Source organism: Mchenga conophoros, linkage group LG14 (genome assembly GCF_057382185.1).
Source record: "Mchenga conophoros isolate Kocher_MC1m ecotype Shallow Benthic linkage group LG14, M_conophoros_male_GT1.1, whole genome shotgun sequence".
Lineage (NCBI taxonomy): Eukaryota > Metazoa > Chordata > Actinopteri > Cichliformes > Cichlidae > Mchenga > Mchenga conophoros.
Genome location: NC_140539.1, coordinates 13,345,625 through 13,362,436, shown reverse-complemented (window position 1 = coordinate 13,362,436; position 16,812 = coordinate 13,345,625). Strand labels below are relative to the sequence as shown.

Here is a 16,812-nt window from a genome sequence, read left to right as displayed (position 1 = left end):
AACACAGGGATGTCAAATGTACAGCCCTACAATTATATCCGACCCGCTAGATAATTTCATGTGTCAGTTATTAATGGTACGTTTGTACATAGGAGCCGAAACTTCAGCCCTGCTGAGAATCCATGCAGGCAGGGGGTGGGACTTTATTTTGATGGGCAATCCAACCAATCAAATGCAAAGACAGACTGGGATCATCCCATTGTGTGAAAAGGAGGAAGGGAGGTAGATGTTCCCAAGACAGCATGTGTAGTGGTGCAGACCAGCTACACAGAGAGACAGTCAGGAAATGAAGAAACGAGCACAGGCTACATGACATTAGGAGCTGGATAAAGTGATACATGCTTTTATTTTCAGCCATTTTCCATTGTGGAGGACAAAAAGTATTACATTCACAGTTCAGTGTTAAGTATTACATAAAATAAATTATATAAAGTGTCTTTGAATGGAAGAGATGCAGAAATGTCTGCATGTGGCATAGAGCCATGGCTCAGTGTTTAAATGAGTCTCACAGCTAAGGAAGTCATTTATAATTCTTAACTTCTTTGATCTGCTGCTCACCACAAGCAAGCACAAGCAGAAGTTCTAGACTTGACTGTATTTTCAAAAGTTTTACAACTTTTCCTACTAATAAAAAACCTCCCTCATGGCTATTCATACTATACAAAGTAATTGAGCAATAAACAATTAACCTGTTGAACCCCAATGCCCCCAGAGGTGAAAGGGAGAACATCTGGTTTTACTCCCAGATCTGTAATTTAATACAGATCTCAGAATCTCAGATAAAAGCCCACAAAACGGATTCAAAACCACTAAACCGCTAAAAAAACCAAATGACCAAAGAGCAGGTAAACAGATTCCGCAAAAAGATGCAAACACAAAGTGGGCTTGTTTACCCGACGGCGCGTACACAGATGTGCCCCCAGGAGCTGAAAACCGACATTTCGGAGATTCTGAAACCGCAAGTTTCGCACCCTCTGACAAAAATTCACTGAACCAGCAGCAAAAGAAGACGTTTGAAAAAACATTGTCATGAATTTTATCTTACCCTTGTATTAACAGGGAAAAAACAAAAACCACCAACCAAAACAAACAAAAGAAAAATCCACACCACACTTCCTGCACAGCTCTCTTGCTCTCAGTGTGCTTCCAGATCACTTTTCCATCAAAAATAGATGATGATATTTTTCTGCCTATTTTGCTTGCTTGTTACGCACCATTCTGCATTGTGTACAGTGTTGACAGCACCTAAGATCAAAGTGAGCTGCATGTGGCCTGCAAATGTTTGACACCCCTGCTTTAACATATGCATCAAAACAGTAACAAATGTGCAAAAAACACGTTCAAATAATATTGTCAATCTGTATAATATAATTAGTCTCATACTGATCTGAGTTCAAGAGTATGGTTCAGAACTTTTTCAACAAAATTATTGTAACATATTTGTGTCTCAAAGTGTGTCTGGGACACTCACCCTGATTGTCTACTTTATCATCATCTCTTGGTGGCGAGTACTTGGGCCTTCTAGGTCCTCTTTTAGGTAGTCGTTTCCTTTTTAAGACATCACTTAACCGCCTATGTGCAAGAGAAAGTTATTTATTTCATGCTCTTGTGGTTATTTATAAAGATATTTGCTCTTCCATTAACTACAGACATACATACCCTATAATGCTTTGATAAATAGTAACATGTATTAATTGCAGACAATATACATTATCTGTGCTCTGTTTACATTTAAGTAGTTGAGCAACTATTTGACAACAATATTTGCTCTTAATGACTTAATTACTTTGTGTTTATGAGCTTTTCTTCCAAATACACACTGGATGTTTGGCTTTGCTAAAATAAAAAAAAAATAAAAAATAAATGTATATCGTTTCCTTAGATAGCCAAACCAAAGCCACATATGGCCTCAAACTCACCCTTGAGGGCTGAGGTCCAGCGAGTCGTCCATGCTGTGCTGGAAGCTGGGTGAGCCCAGGTCAGGAGTTGTATTATTAGCAGATGTGGTGGATGCAGTGCTGATGGTGGTAGTGCAGAGACTGGCGGTGCCACTAGGGCAAGCCTTTGGAGGACTAGTGACCAAAAAGCTCTCAGACTCTGCCAAATTCTTCACTTGGTGCATGACACCTTGAAGACAAAAAGAAAGTATTGCAAAAAAAAAAAAAAAAAAAAGCCTTAAAAGAAGCACAATACAGAGCTCCACGCCAGCATAGAGCTCTGGCTGAGGACTGGGACTCAATTCACATTTCAGGTAATTCAGGGAATAATGCATCAGGGGAAAAAATGCAAAGGAAACCATTAGCATCAATGCACCATTGCCACACTTGCAATATAGTAAGGTTTTAGGTAAAGTCAGCCTTAACTGTCACATTTTACTATCTTATTTAAAAAAAATCTTTGCATTTAAAGCTTTAACAATTTGCATCCACAAACATTAATTTAGCTATGACATCATACAAAAAACTAACACAAAGTGACAGCTTCAGAGCATACTTCTTTTACAAAACGCTTATACTGTCTTATTGGTGTGATGAACAGATAAGAAACCACAGTTCTCCATGGGATCATACACTACCTTCTCTTCTGAAATAAACACTGAAAACATCTGGGAGCTTCTGCATGAGGATCTCAGCCATCTGCAGTGAACCCACTACAATCTTCAAGTCCTGACTAGATAGCATGGAGGCAATGTGACTGTAGAAATAAACACAAGACAAAGGTCAATTTAATTTAAAATCCCAACACTGGCCCTGTTGTTTCTTTAAAATTCTTCCTTTCCAACATCTTTAGCCTACTGTAAGACCACAACCAGATTTAATATCAGTGCTAACAGGAGCCAGTAGCCTAGACTCTTACCTGGACACAGCATGGTTCCTCAGCACATCCTTCAGCAGCTCTGCATCAGCAAAGTAGATGATCCTGAGGATGGCTCTAAGGCACTTGTGTCTGACAGCTGGGCCAGCTGATGAGCTGTACACCTCATACAAGACCCCGAACAGAGTTTTGATAAAGCACTTTGCCAGCTCAGGGTCCTCCTTCATCAACTGGGCTCGTGCATCTTCACGACGGACCTCTTGGTGGCTGCCTAATGATAGACATGGAACGGGTCAGATTAATGCCATTAACCATATGCACTCAATAACTGCATAATGATAAAATGAAATATTTCAGGGGTCTGTAGTAGAGTATAGTAGTTGTTTAGTATATACCTCACTGTTTGGGTCATAGTTTAGTTCTCTTTTTGCTGTGGCCAATTAGGAAGCTGTAAAGCCCCCCCCCCCACACACACACACTATCCTTAAGCTATAATAACAGCAGTAGCTACAAAATTTAAGTTTAGCTAATGTGTCCGACCATACTAGCACTAGCTGAACTATTGTTATTGCCATTTTTCTGAGTAACTGTTAAGCTTACAGTGTGTACTGAAGCAAACAAATTCAATTTCAATGAAGCATACCAAACAATCTGGGGCAAATGCTCGTGCTGCTGCACCACTAAAACATTGCATTTAACAACGAAGGAATTGTTTCAGGGAATTTTTTTTGCTTTTATTTTTTGGGCCGTTAACCTGTCACTGTTAGAAATATAGCTGTGCGACTCCAAGCTGATTATAGCTACCACCCTCACAAGACAAAAAATAAATAAATCTTCATTCATTAGGCACTGAGAGCTTATTTAGATTTTCAAAGGACTTTTCCTTTTACGAGCCTAAAATAAGTCAACCCAAGGAGTTTGTTCCCATTCTATTCTCTGCTAAAATACACTCGTCTTCACACATATCTTCGTCACATATCATTAGTAAAATACCTGTGTTGGGGTTAGCAAGAGGGTTAGGTTTCCTCTGGATACCACGTGCTGTTCCTGTGTCTTCATTGATCTGCTGCATAGAGTTGAAGTCAATTGTGTATACGCGGCCGAGGGTTGACAAGCTGATCTCATCTTCCCCGTTCTGGTGGGCTGTCTGCAGAGCAAGACAACCACACCCAATATCAGTGAGAGATATACAGATCTATACCCACACATGATCCTAACACATTAAATATTCTGACACAAGGTTTAAAAGTCGACCCATTATTCATTCTTTAGTTATCCTTTATTGTAGCATCCTACTAAATCATTATAATATATTACAAAATAAATAAAATTTCAACAATGACTAAACTGATATGACATAACATAATAATAACAACACAGTAATGTGTACCTCAATAATGCGGCTGTCAATGCGGTTGTAAGGATGCCACAGTCCCCGGTCATCCCTCCACTGCCAGATTGCTCCCTCTGTTGTCTGGACACTGCCCTTCTTAAGCATTACATCAACTGCAAAGATGCCTTCTCTGGGCAAGCAGGGCATCAGCTCACTGAAAGGGAAAATACAGAGGTTACCCAATGCAACAAAAATGTTATAGACAAAAATGCCACAAAGTAATAAGCTGTTGTTTTAAGGAAGATTCCTTAAATTACATGAGAAAGATATGCACGTTTACACACACACACACACACACACACACACACACACACACACACACACACACACAGAGAGTGGTAAAACACACTGACGCCCATAGTTTTGATAAACTATGTGCAGCAAACAAAATAAAAACATTGCTCAGGTGTCTGTATGTCTGCTAGTCTTTAATTTTTGCCACACTGCCCAGTGTGACCTTAACAATACCATATGAGTGAGGTCAGCTCGTAGAGCTCCTGGGGGCTCCGGGGTACCAGTTCAATCTGTTCCTGGCAGCTGCCATTTGACGCTCCACACAAAAGGAAACGCAGAGTTTCTGCTATGTCTAATTAGAAGAGAAAAAAAGATAAAAACAAACATTTTCTCTGTTAAGTGTTATGTTTCAAGTTCATACACACCATAATAACACTACTGATAAAAATAAATCAATGGGTTGCGCAATGAATAAAATAAATTAATTTCAAGACATGGCAATTCTTTTTAAATCATTTACAAAGAGCCATAGGACTGCAAACGTTCACAAAAATAGCATTAAGTACATGTTTAGTGTCACATCTGTTTGGTTTGCTGGCAAATAAAGACTGCAAGTTCACAAGATGAGAAACAGAAAATGAAAAGCTTTATCATGTAGGTTGATGTAGCTGTTAGCAGGACCACTATTGACAGGCAGTCATAATTTGGATTTCAGTAATTTTGTGGGGGGAAACAAGTTACCAAACTGTATCTAGTAACTAGCACGTCTTAAATCTATTAAAAATATCCTATCCCGTAAAGTAAATACACTGTAAAACCAAAAAGGAAAAAGCCAATACTGTCAGGGGGCCTACTAATGTGTGGCCTATGTGCAAATGTTACTCACTCTGTTTCATAAGCTGGACTGCCAGGCATGGACAGTTGGAGCACATAAGTGAAAACATGCGCACAACCATGATGAACATCCCCGAGCTGAGCACAGGAGGAGTCACTACCAACAGCTGCTGGATGTTTGTCAACAGGTCCCTTGATGCCACCTCCTGCAACAGGTTCTGTTGATTTGAACGGAGATGCATAAATGTACATTAAGAGGGCATGTGGACTACAAATCTCTAAATGGCAAGAAACAACTGAAACAGCAAACATGGTCTACCAAAAACAAACTGAGGTACAGACCTCTTCATGCTGAAAGTTGTCCACCAGTCTGGCGAAACAGAGACAAGTACTTTCAACTGACTTCTTATCCTAAAAAAGGCAAGAGAATAAATGGTGGATAAGTAAAAGATTTACCACATTAAATAAATGACCTCACTGCTTGACCCAAATCAGACGTAATGTACCGTTGTTGCTAATGTCAGATCAGTATCCTTTATATGAAAACTGTACCTGATGAGTAAGTCTCTGAGTCAACAGTGGCAGAGAGTCAGCAACAAAGTGGAACTCATCTGGAGTAATGCTCTGGCAGCAGTTGGCTGCAATAGCCAAGGCATTCCTCTGAGCATTAATGCTAAAGAACTCCAGGTACAGGAGGCAGTCAGCAAGCCCACCCTATAAGGGATGACAGGTGAGGATCATTACGACTAAATGCGGCTAGCAGAGAAAAGACAAATTAATGGCACAACAAAAAGACAGCGTAACACTTACGGCCTGCAAAATGGCTTTGCTGTGTCGCCTTGACAACATCTCCAAGGCAGTCAGGGCCTGCTCTGCTACGTCAATGAACTGAATCACCTGAAGCTGCAGACAAGAAAGTCGAACAATCCATTAGCATATGAGAAGGTCACTGTTATGAATTAACAAGTGATTACTGACAGAAAGTGCCATGCTTTACCTTCTCCAGGAAGACAGGAATGGCATCGACCACCACAGCAGAAGATCGAGGGAGGGCCTCCATCATGTAAGTGAGTGCACGCGAGGCATGGTTCATCTGAATGCACAGAGCAATGATGTGAAGATAATCAGTTGCATGACCCCCCCCAAACAAAAAGTAAATAAACCAACGACATTTACAATAACAGAAGCCAGTCATACTCACAATATCAAAGTTATGCTCCATTTGTAACAGTGTAATCTGCGAAAGAGCAAGCAGTTACATGGAATTAAATAGCATACATGTGAAAAAATAAAAAGTAACTGATTTTCTGTCAACCAATATTTACATTACACATAACTGTGGGAGGAATTTTTCCCTGTAAAACAATGAATAGGTGAGACACTGCTTCAAAACCAGGAAACAGGGCTGTGGAGTACAGGAAGCTAAACAGCCAAAGAAAATAGGACTTACCAAGGCAGGAACGACACTTTTCACAGGAAATCCACCAAGTGTTTCCTCATTGCCCATCACAAGCAACTGGCACATTTCTATTGCGGCTTGGAGTTGCTGAGACTCGTCACCTGTGGCCTGGAGGCCTTGCAGAAGCTGTTGAGCCTTGGAACCTGAAAACAAGGGAGCGATTTTTTTTTTTTTATTAAAATATTTTGAGTGCAACAAGAACGCTGATGTCAATGTTAGAAGACATTACTCACTGGCTCCACTGCCTATGGTCCTGTGAAAGAGTTGAGACATGCGGGGTCCCAGGGGCCCAAAAAGATGTGGAGGGAGACCTCTGGCCTCTAGTAGAGCTAAAGGACATACAAAGCTTTATGTATTAAAAGGTCAAATATTTTTTGTAATATGAGAAATCTCTAAGGTGGTTTTAACATACCTTGAAGCCTTCCCATTTCAGAATCATCAGACTCACTCTCACCAGAGGTGGTCATGCCCACTGCTCCAGCAACCGAGCTTGACGCTGGAAATAAACCGTAAAAATTCATATTTTAATTTTTTTTTATTGAAGTGAAAACAATGTATTAAATGGCCATAATTGTGTTAAGTTTTCATCTTCACATAAATGAATGGAAATCTGAATCATCTTAAGATAAGATAGAACTTTATTAATCCCTCGGGTGGGTTCCTCTGGGAAATTCGATTTCCAAAAAGCACAGCACCGACAGAAGTTACAGAATACAGAGACAAATATAAATAAAATATACGAAGGGGATAAATAGAATAAATAGGAATAAAAATACAAGTGAATTGCACATTTCAAGTATTTAGGTCTATTGCACCATTGACTATTTACAAAAAGTATTGCACAAGGTATTGTACAGTGAGGTGAAGAGGCACTACAGCTTAGTCGTTTCCCCCCTCCTTTGTCCTCCTGTTTCTCCTCCCTCTCCCCTCCAGAGAGGAGTTAAACAGTTTGATGGCGTGTGGGACAAAGGAGTTTTTAAGTCTTAAGCTTAATTGAATAATGAAGTGAATAATTAACTGACATTTTCAAACTGCAATGTGAGTTATTATAAAAACATGGTGTTAGTTAGTCCGACTTTTCTAGTCTATAATTATGAGAAAGATCGGAGCAGAAATCTTAGTAGTTCACCTTTTACTTTAGAAAAACCTCTTAGTACATGTTCAGCTACACCCCAATCACACATCATTCCAACATTTGAGTTATTTCTGGTTGCAATAAGTAATCTTAATTTGTTAGCGAAAGTACCTGAAGCCCCTTGTGATGCATCATCAGTGCGAGCGGCTGATGAGTTGGCCCCATCTTGGTTGTTGTCGGAGTCGGCCATTTTCTCCTGTCGGCGAGCGTCGGCTGCCCCGCGCTTGCCCAGGCCTGAGCCCCGCCGACTGTTACATGCGTACAAAGAGACTCTGATTATTATACTTTTATAGTGTCAAACTCCAATGCATTCTGTATCATACGAATACATAGCAGTGGTTCCCTTGGCTAGTGATTCTACTATGGTAAATTTGGATCATGCAACTGAAACAGAGGCTTCCATGCATAGTTATTGCCCTTTTATCAAATGCACGTTAGAAGTTTTCATGTTAAACTCATGGGCATACTGCCAACCATGTACATTGTGCAGGATTGTTGTGCCACCTCATGTTGTAAAGGGTGGTAAAATAAATTGGGGTCAGTTGGTCTGATCTATAAACACAATGAAATACCAGTTTGTACCTTCTGTGATGGAGACATTTTTCCCCAAAATGCCAATTTGCAGACCTAAATATTGATTATTTAAGGCCACTCAGCTGATACAAGCTGCTAACCCGTTCAGCTTAAATGAACTCTAAACAAACACAATGACAGCATTTGCACAAAATCGTTTCAGCCTTGATGTTTGTTGTTTTTTTGTTTTTTTACTGAAATCGTAACAACAGACTTTGAGTAGTTTTTTTCTGTTTTGATGAGAAGTGGCTTCACATCCAGTTCAGTCTGGGTGGAGCTCTGCTACTGACAGACACTGGAGCTGATGAGGCGTGTGCTTTAAAATAAAATATCATTAGACCAAGCAGATTTTAAAATGGCAACATTGGTGTAACATCATGAAATAAAGCAAGGGATCTTTAAGTTTTCATCTTTTGTTATTTAAAAGTTTTAATATGCAAACTGATAAAAAGTTTAAACTCAACCCTTTGGCCACCCATCTGAATAAAGCAGTCACACTAGCAAAAAAGGCATCAGTTAGGTCCCAGTAGACTACAACCAAGAGTTTAATATATGTAAGCTAAGGTGTTTGGGTGAGTTGAGTCCAATGAATGAAAAAAAAAAGGAAAAAAAAAAGTTTAGCAACTACTTACCATGATTAGTCATTACCGTAATATAGTAAACATTCCAACCTTAAAGAGGACATGAAGCACTACATATATAAAGGCTAATTTACATCATGGAGCCCTGCTCTCAAAAACTGAAATAGATACAATGTAGACCTAGATATAACATAACATAGATACACTGTCTGTGAACTGATTGCATCATCTAGGGGCTGTACAAGTGATTTTTTTTTTTTAGTTTTAGTGTCCTTATTCTCACGAAGGTTTCTGTCTCTGGTTAGCTAACATAAACTAATAGAAGTCTATTAGCCGCAAACCAGCCGACCAACCACATGACCCAGCGTTCTGTCCTGACAGAACATGGCACTACACATGTTCTCAAATCTTTAAGCGCTTATTTCTTAAATTCAGCTTCACAGACAGCATCACATTTGTCAATTTTTGAGAGCAGGACTCCAGGATGTAAATTATCTTTTATATTTTTAAGAGTTTAATGTCCTATTGGGGAAATAGAAAAGAAACAGAGGCGGTAGAAGAAATGGCATAAACTAGCAGATGTGTGTTTTGTTTTTTTTAGTAAAGCCTATTCTGAAATGCCAACTACTGTTGGCGTTTGGCACCTTAGCCTCTGTGAGAGTTCTGCAGGTGCAGACAGAGGCACAAAGAGGTCCAAGCAGCACAATCCTTGGTCTGCTTTGGGCGATCTACAGGAAGAACTTTGTAGGACAAAAGGTACCAACCAACACTTGACCATAAGTGGACCAGGTGAGGGACCCTCAGAGACAAAGGCACAGAAAGGCCACCACTAATGATCTGTCTGCAGATAACCTTTATAGACCAACTTCTAGACAGATATTCCTGACCAAAAGGCTCTTTTCATCATTCTGGCTTAAGAGAAAAGACTGACAGCACAGCACTAGGTCTCATCATTAAAATTAGACTGCAATCATTTTAGATGCTGAATAAATCATGAATATGCATTTCTTAACTTTAGTATAGCTTCAATGATGTGCACATTCCTTAAAAATAAATATCCAGAAGTAACATGCATTTTTGTTTTTTGTCACTGTAGTGTACCTGGTGCTGGCACAGGAGCCCGTGGTCTTCTGGCGTGTGCTCCGCCGAAAGTTGGGGAGCTCTGCTGGAGGAGACTCGCTGCGCTTCTTAGTGGATTTTCTCAAACCTAAAATAGAAAACAGTGATTATAACTTTTGGACTGGGCCCCAACAGTGGCATCAAATTCTTTCATTTAAAAACATCTTCTACAGGAGGTGAATCAATTTTTTTAATTAACCCTTTAAGACCTACCATAGAACCAAGTCCACCAGAGCTGATATTATATTTTTACATGCTGTAGTGCCATTTTGGGAGCATTTCAAGTTGATATACATCAATACAACCATTATAGCCCAGATTTTAATAATATGTCTGCATTAAGTGCATAGTAATTATATAAATTGCAAAAAAGTGCAATAACCTACAAAAAAATTGAAAATCATTTTTGTTTTTTTAAACATATATTTCTAGTTAGAGAAATTTAAGAGGCCTATCTCTAAAAATTGTAAATACAAAAAAGTTGCACAAAATAGATTCCCACCACAGGAAATTTATTTTGTGTCTTCATAGTTTTATTTTTACTGCAGGAAAAACGAAAATAAATATTATAATGCAAATTTGCAAAAAAGCAGCATATGCATCAAAATAAACTATTTCCAGCAGTGCAATATGAGTCCCAGAAACTACACAGAAAGTTATAAAGTCAAACATAACTTTTAAAAACACCAGTAAAGGCTCATGAGGCCCCGATGGTAAAAAACTACATTTCCGTGAAAATGACGTCACTTCCGGTTTCGGGCAGGTAATGGCGGACGTGAAAGTTCGCTCTGACGTCTATTCCAACGTAGGAAGTGTTATGAACAGCTGATCGGATTGGCAAAGCGCATTTGTGGAATATTATGTTTTTGTTGCTGCAAGCGCTTTTTATGCACTTTTTGCAAAGCTATATGTGGAAGGAAACCGTGACTTAGGACAAGCTGATGGCATAAGATGTAAGTACAACTCCTCCGGTTTCATATACAAAAAAAATTATTGCGCTAGCTCACGTGGTTGCAGTGCTACCGGGATTTAAAAATAGTTACGCAAAACAGAGCGTGCCCGCTCCGACCGGTTTTAAAGGGTTAATTATTCAATAGTAAAACATGTAAGAAGTTTGGGCTGTGGAAGAAAACAGAAAACATGCCACTACATTAGGTTTATGGTTAAAAATCTGTGAAAACACAGTCAACACATAAAAGCAAAGACTGATGCTATAGTAAAGGCCCACTGGTGTTGCCTGTGTAGAGCCCTGCACCACAGACCAGTGAGTATTAATAGCAACACCTATGGCACTATGACAAGACAACCTTCATGCTAGGTCTGTGACTCATAATTCAGTAGCATAAAAATAAATATTAACAGAGTTAAAACCAAATGAATTAAACATTAAAAATTGACTTCTGGACTTCATTTGACCTCATCTTCATGTCCCACTTGCTACTGATTTACAACATGTCAAACAAAAAGGTCCATCAGACTTATTTCAGTAAGTCTTCCAGGGGGGTAATTCACTAAAAGCACATACTTGTCCTATGACACAGGCTGCTGTAACGTGACTAATTTAATATGATCAAAATGTTCTTTCGCACTGAAAAGCAGACAAAAACATGCTGCAGCACTGTACATGCTTACTCACCATTACAGCATAAAGTAACAGAATCTGTGTATTAAAAGGCAGAGGCGGACAGATATGGATATGGCAGGAGAGATGAAGTACTTTCCTTTTGACAGAACCAGCTCATGATTCCTTCCCTGCCCTCAAACATAACTCTCGTCAGCTGGTGGGCCAACACACCAAAGCCTACGAAGGAGGGGTCTCTATTTGGGCCATAGCCCATGGAACAGAGCTGACTTCAGTTACTATCCTTTCACCCATCTAGAACAGACTGACCCCACACTGACCCCTCTGAGTTCAAACTCACTTCACCAGACATACCAGATTTTCACTAATACATTTGTGCAAATGGTCTATATAGGCTATCAGACAAGCTGGATACTAGAGCCAATGTCTTCCTAGAAGCAACTCTTGCAACTCTGTGGCCATTTTGGCAACACCTTGAGGCAGTTAAATGAAGTCCTTATGTAAATGATTGGAGAGAAAGCCTGAGTATAAATTTTGATGGTCACCGGGACACAAAAACTCACCAAATATAATTATTAGCTAAACCTCATTTAAGTAGTACTTTTATTACATATACACAACATGGTTGTCACAATACTGGAATTTCAAACTTGTCAATACCCAGGAAGATACGCAAAGCCATTTTTGGTGCCATGGGGGCGGGGGCTGCTCCTGTATCTAAGTACTAGTAGCCATAGCTACTAGCTGCGTTCACTTTATCAAGGAAGTTAGATGCCTTTGTTTTGCTAACAAGGTAAAGCTATACCACACCAGCAGCAATAATATGCAAGGCCCATTTTTCTTTAGCTTCGAACCACTCCTGCAGCACTTACAGGTAGTTTTGTCAGTACTGTATGTGACTTATTAATCGAGTCACAAATACACAACAGTTCACAGGGCTCTAGAATGTGACCAAATTTTTCAATGGTGTGACTAAAAAAATAAAAAAATAAAAAATAAAATCTTAGGTCGCACTGGTGCGACCAACTGTTCAAGTAACAAAAAAAAACAAACAAAAAAAAAACAAAAAAAAAAACACCACACTTCATGCACAGCTCTCTCTCTTTTAAGAACAGTTTCCCGTCTCAAATCTCTGTTTTTGGCATTATTCATTCGCTTATTACCCACCAGTCTACCGTTGTTTACAGCGCTGTCGGCAGCTGTGGGTTTTTTTTTTGTTTTTACTTAAATGTCCTCGGACAGGAAAGCCTAATTTCTGCTGCCCAATACTGAAGAAATTTAAAGAAATTATGCAAAATTGGAGAATACTGCAGAATATTTTTAAGATTATATGCTATAAAAAGCCAGGCCAGGAAGTTTTATTCTCAGTTACTGAATAAAACACAAAGGCATCTGCTGTGATGCTCACAATTCTGATGAAGTCTCACAAGTATCAGTACTGACTGTCTGAGGCAAAATTGAATCGAATCGAAACCTTGTGAATCGGAATCTAATAGATTATAGAAATCAGTGACGATACCCAGCCCTAGTGAGTAGCCTAGGCCCGACAGAAGTGGATGTAGAGCTATGGGTAATAAGAAAAGATGAAAATAACTATTGATAACTTTTTTGTTAAGTTAAACCCTGATCCGTCTGAAATTCATAGCCAGTGCTCTGACACGGAGTCATCAATCTCTGAATGCTGAAAAATCACAGTGTATCCAGAAAATACATTATATGTCATGATAAATGCACTGCCTAAGTGTCCCCTCTCCCCACTGCGCCATCGGCCCCTCTGGCCAACACCAGTAGGCGGTAGGGTAAAGTGTCTTGCCCAAGGACACAACGACCAGGCCAGAGAGCCCAGGGATCGAACCGGCGACCTTCCGGTTACAGATGCGCTTCCATCAAGTTTAACATTGTCTACAATATTGCCAAGGAGTGCCAAAGCACTTCAAGCACAAGATTGTTATTTAATCATTTACAAATGAATATTGTCTGTATGGACAGCAATTTACCCCCCAAATAAGTGCACATGTAAAACTGCGCTGTTAAGTGATGCGGTTGAAAAATTTGGGTGCGCCTAACCTTTGTGCTGGTGCTCCTAAGAAAAAAAATTTAGGCGCACCAGTGCAACCATGGCAAAACGTTAGTCTAGAGCCCTGGTTCAGGACAGAGTACATGTTTTACAGTTTTACTACACTGCTGCCATGTTGAATTGTTAAGTCAAGATTAACAGGCCTGTTCCAAGTTTTAGAAATATAAATCCAAACTGAGGCAGTATTCCAGCTGATAATTCAAATTTGGAATACGGGATTTTTGACTTCCCACTTGAAATAAAACGCAGCAAGAAGGGCATCCGTTGTGCCCTTCTTTATCTGGCCTTGTGACCCTCGACTCTTTGTGTCTACCTAACGTTAATGTGTGCGCCAGCGTTAGCTCCAATATTCATGATAACCGTTTTTAATACTGTTGTTGAAACTACTGACCTCTTGAATTTCCTCTTAAAGTGCTGTTCTGTGTTGTGAATGTCAATTGAGGAGAAAAAACTTCATGCAAATTCATGTTATAGATATGATAAGCCACAAAAAGTAAAACAAAAAATAATAATACACTGACCTCTCTCTCTTCTATGATAACTAAAGACATGTTTGCCACAATATAGCTGAAACTGTTGTGAACTTCTGCAGCACACATGCAAAGGTGGAGCAATGTGTTTCCCATTTCAGATACTTGCTCTTTTGGGGGAGGGGCAAGAGAACCAGCTTTAGTGTACTGTGCTAAAACTCAAAACATCTGCATTCATAGTAATTTACAGAGCAGTAACTGACTATACTAAGTTTACAGGACTACCACGATATAGACCATGTTACAAAAAGTCTTGTTTACTGCTGATTGAGCCTGCCATACCTGTAAAATCACTGACAACTGAATGACCACCAGTATTTATACATCTCCGGTTTCAGGCTACTGGTACTTATGCCTGAAATATGAACCAGCTCTGTGCAGTCCACACTCAACATGTGTACATGAGACATCCTAGTCAAGACACAAACTTTTTTTATACACACTGTGTTACAGTGTCACCAACTGTACTTATAAATCATAAATATATGAATTACACTAATGTCTGCATATGGGCCTTTTTGAATGTTTTCTCTGCACAATTTTATCTGAAGTTAAAATCATGTGTATGCTTTACCAGTTATGCTGGAATATGTCTAATACAAAAACAAATACATTTATTCCCAGCAGTTCAGAATAAGGTTTTGTATCTCATGATGTAACACTTAATCCCTGGAAAATAACACCTCAATTCAAATATCAAAGACCAATGTGCCAAAAGATAAAAACAAACAAATAAGAAAAATAAACCCACAAGCCAAATCCTAACCCTCTTTATAGTATTAAGGTCAATGGAAAGAAAAATTAAAGGAGAGCTCTATTTAAAAAAACAACAACAACAACAACAACAACAACAACAAAAAAACAAAAACAAAAAACAACAACTTCCCTCCGTGATAGTCAACTATTCTGAACAATAGAAAAAATATAAAAACAAATATGAAAGAAAAATTTCTGAAGTACAAATGCTGTCCTCATAGAGCTAATAATGCAGACGTACACAGTAAATGTAACTTACTTGCTAGCTTAGCTTGTAATCCTGATGGCCCAGGTTTGGAGGTCTCAGTTTTGGATGATCCAGGCAAGGACAGTTTGGGTTTTGGCAGATTGACTTTGGGGTTGAAGCGAGCTGCCCACTCAAATTTTGAAGAGCTGGCAGCTTTGGCCTGCTCTTTGTCACGTGTACTACGGCGTGGAGAGGGGCTAGATGCTGAGCGGGAGCGACGTGCCTTGGACTGGTCTTTTCCTTGTTTGACTCGGGCGCCTTGGGTGGTGGTGCTGTTGGTGCCTGTGGTAGAGGAAGAGGTGGAGGCAGAGGAGGAGGAGGAGTCTGTCACGTTGCTACACCCAGCTTTGGCTGAGGCGGCCGATTTAGACGCCAGCTTGGTGGGTTTTGCAGTTCTGCCCTCGGTACGATTGGGGAGGGACCCAGCGGTGCTACTAAGACCGGGGAGAGAGTCTGCTTTTTTCCGTTTTTGGATTGGCGAGGCCCCAGCGGCCACACTCTTTTTGCTCTGGCCTCGACCTGACGATGCAGGCAATTCTGAAGTAAGTGATCTCTTCTTGGACTTAACTGGGCCTTTCTTGGTCTCTGAGGTATTGTCTCGGGGTGATGGGAGTGATTTCGGCTTCTTGGCAGGGGTTGGGCCAAAGGTACTGATTTGGTCAGGAGCTTCACTTCGCTTCAGCCCTCGGTTGCCTTCACTCTTAGATTGGTGGCCTGGTCGCTCTTGTTCAGATGTTCCTGCAGCCTCTGGGTCGTCTTGCAATACAAATGAAGCCACGGACAGAGTAAGACCGCTTCTGTTAGGGTGGAAAAGACACAGAAGTCCATCTTAGAAGATTTATGAATCCTAAAAAGCAGAGCATTGCAATGCCACATTCACTGCCCTTTTTTTCAGATTTTGATCAAAGTCCAAAAGGACAAAAAAAATGCATGACCCTATTTACACACACATACACACTAAGCACCAAGTAGAAAACACAGGTACCTTCTTGAGCTGTGCCCTCTGGACTGGCCAGTGGCTGAGCTGGCTGTGGCTTTGGGAGCCTTAGAATTAGGTCTTCTACTTTCAGGTGGGGAATTTGCTTTATGTTTTACCTGCTCTGACTGCAACCTGTAAGGTTGGAAATTAAAGAGCACGTAACAGTGTGGGTGTCTGTGATTAAGTTACTTATAAAGAGACTTGATCAATCTCCAAATCATTTTGCCTGTCTCCCTCTGCATATAATCTGGCCATTATCACGTCTGGAGATTAATGAAAAATAAAGCTAAAAGAGGGTTAATTACCGACTATGACAAAAGAACAAAGATAAGCTTTTCCTTTGATTACATAGGACAATTTTACCATTCAGCAAGTTTAAATACCAATTAACTACAAAGAGACACAACCCAAATACAAATTCCCCTCTACGAAACATTTCATCTATTGCTCTTTCAAGAAAGGTTCAACAACTGCTGCCCACAAACTACGGCTGCCTTTT

General features: G+C 39.9%; 1 protein-coding gene across 6 annotated transcripts in view; it reads right to left on the bottom strand.

Moving 5' to 3' along the window:
* The window catches only part of trip12 (thyroid hormone receptor interactor 12), a 28,732-nt gene that overhangs the window by 8,130 nt on the left and 3,790 nt on the right, over window positions 1–16,812 (bottom strand). For 5 of the 6 annotated variants that reach the window (XM_085245380.1, XM_085245378.1, XM_085245377.1 and 2 more), the window contains exons 3-22: window positions 16,320–16,445; window positions 15,347–16,131; window positions 10,125–10,230; window positions 7,981–8,117; window positions 7,147–7,230; window positions 6,968–7,063; window positions 6,726–6,877; window positions 6,477–6,512; window positions 6,273–6,368; window positions 6,086–6,178; window positions 5,828–5,989; window positions 5,618–5,686; window positions 5,328–5,493; window positions 4,676–4,793; window positions 4,205–4,361; window positions 3,808–3,961; window positions 2,857–3,085; window positions 2,576–2,694; window positions 1,920–2,127; window positions 1,472–1,572 (exon numbers count right to left, since the gene is read on the bottom strand). In XM_085245380.1, the coding sequence (XP_085101506.1) occupies window positions 1,472–1,572; window positions 1,920–2,127; window positions 2,576–2,694; window positions 2,857–3,085; window positions 3,808–3,961; window positions 4,205–4,361; window positions 4,676–4,793; window positions 5,328–5,493; window positions 5,618–5,686; window positions 5,828–5,989; window positions 6,086–6,178; window positions 6,273–6,368; window positions 6,477–6,512; window positions 6,726–6,877; window positions 6,968–7,063; window positions 7,147–7,230; window positions 7,981–8,117; window positions 10,125–10,230; window positions 15,347–16,131; window positions 16,320–16,445 (3,194 nt within the window). The remainder of the gene's footprint in view (window positions 1–1,471; window positions 1,573–1,919; window positions 2,128–2,575; window positions 2,695–2,856; window positions 3,086–3,807; window positions 3,962–4,204; window positions 4,362–4,675; window positions 4,794–5,327; window positions 5,494–5,617; window positions 5,687–5,827; window positions 5,990–6,085; window positions 6,179–6,272; window positions 6,369–6,476; window positions 6,513–6,725; window positions 6,878–6,967; window positions 7,064–7,146; window positions 7,231–7,980; window positions 8,118–10,124; window positions 10,231–15,346; window positions 16,132–16,319; window positions 16,446–16,812) is intronic. The other variant, XM_085245383.1, reaches the window with a different exon arrangement.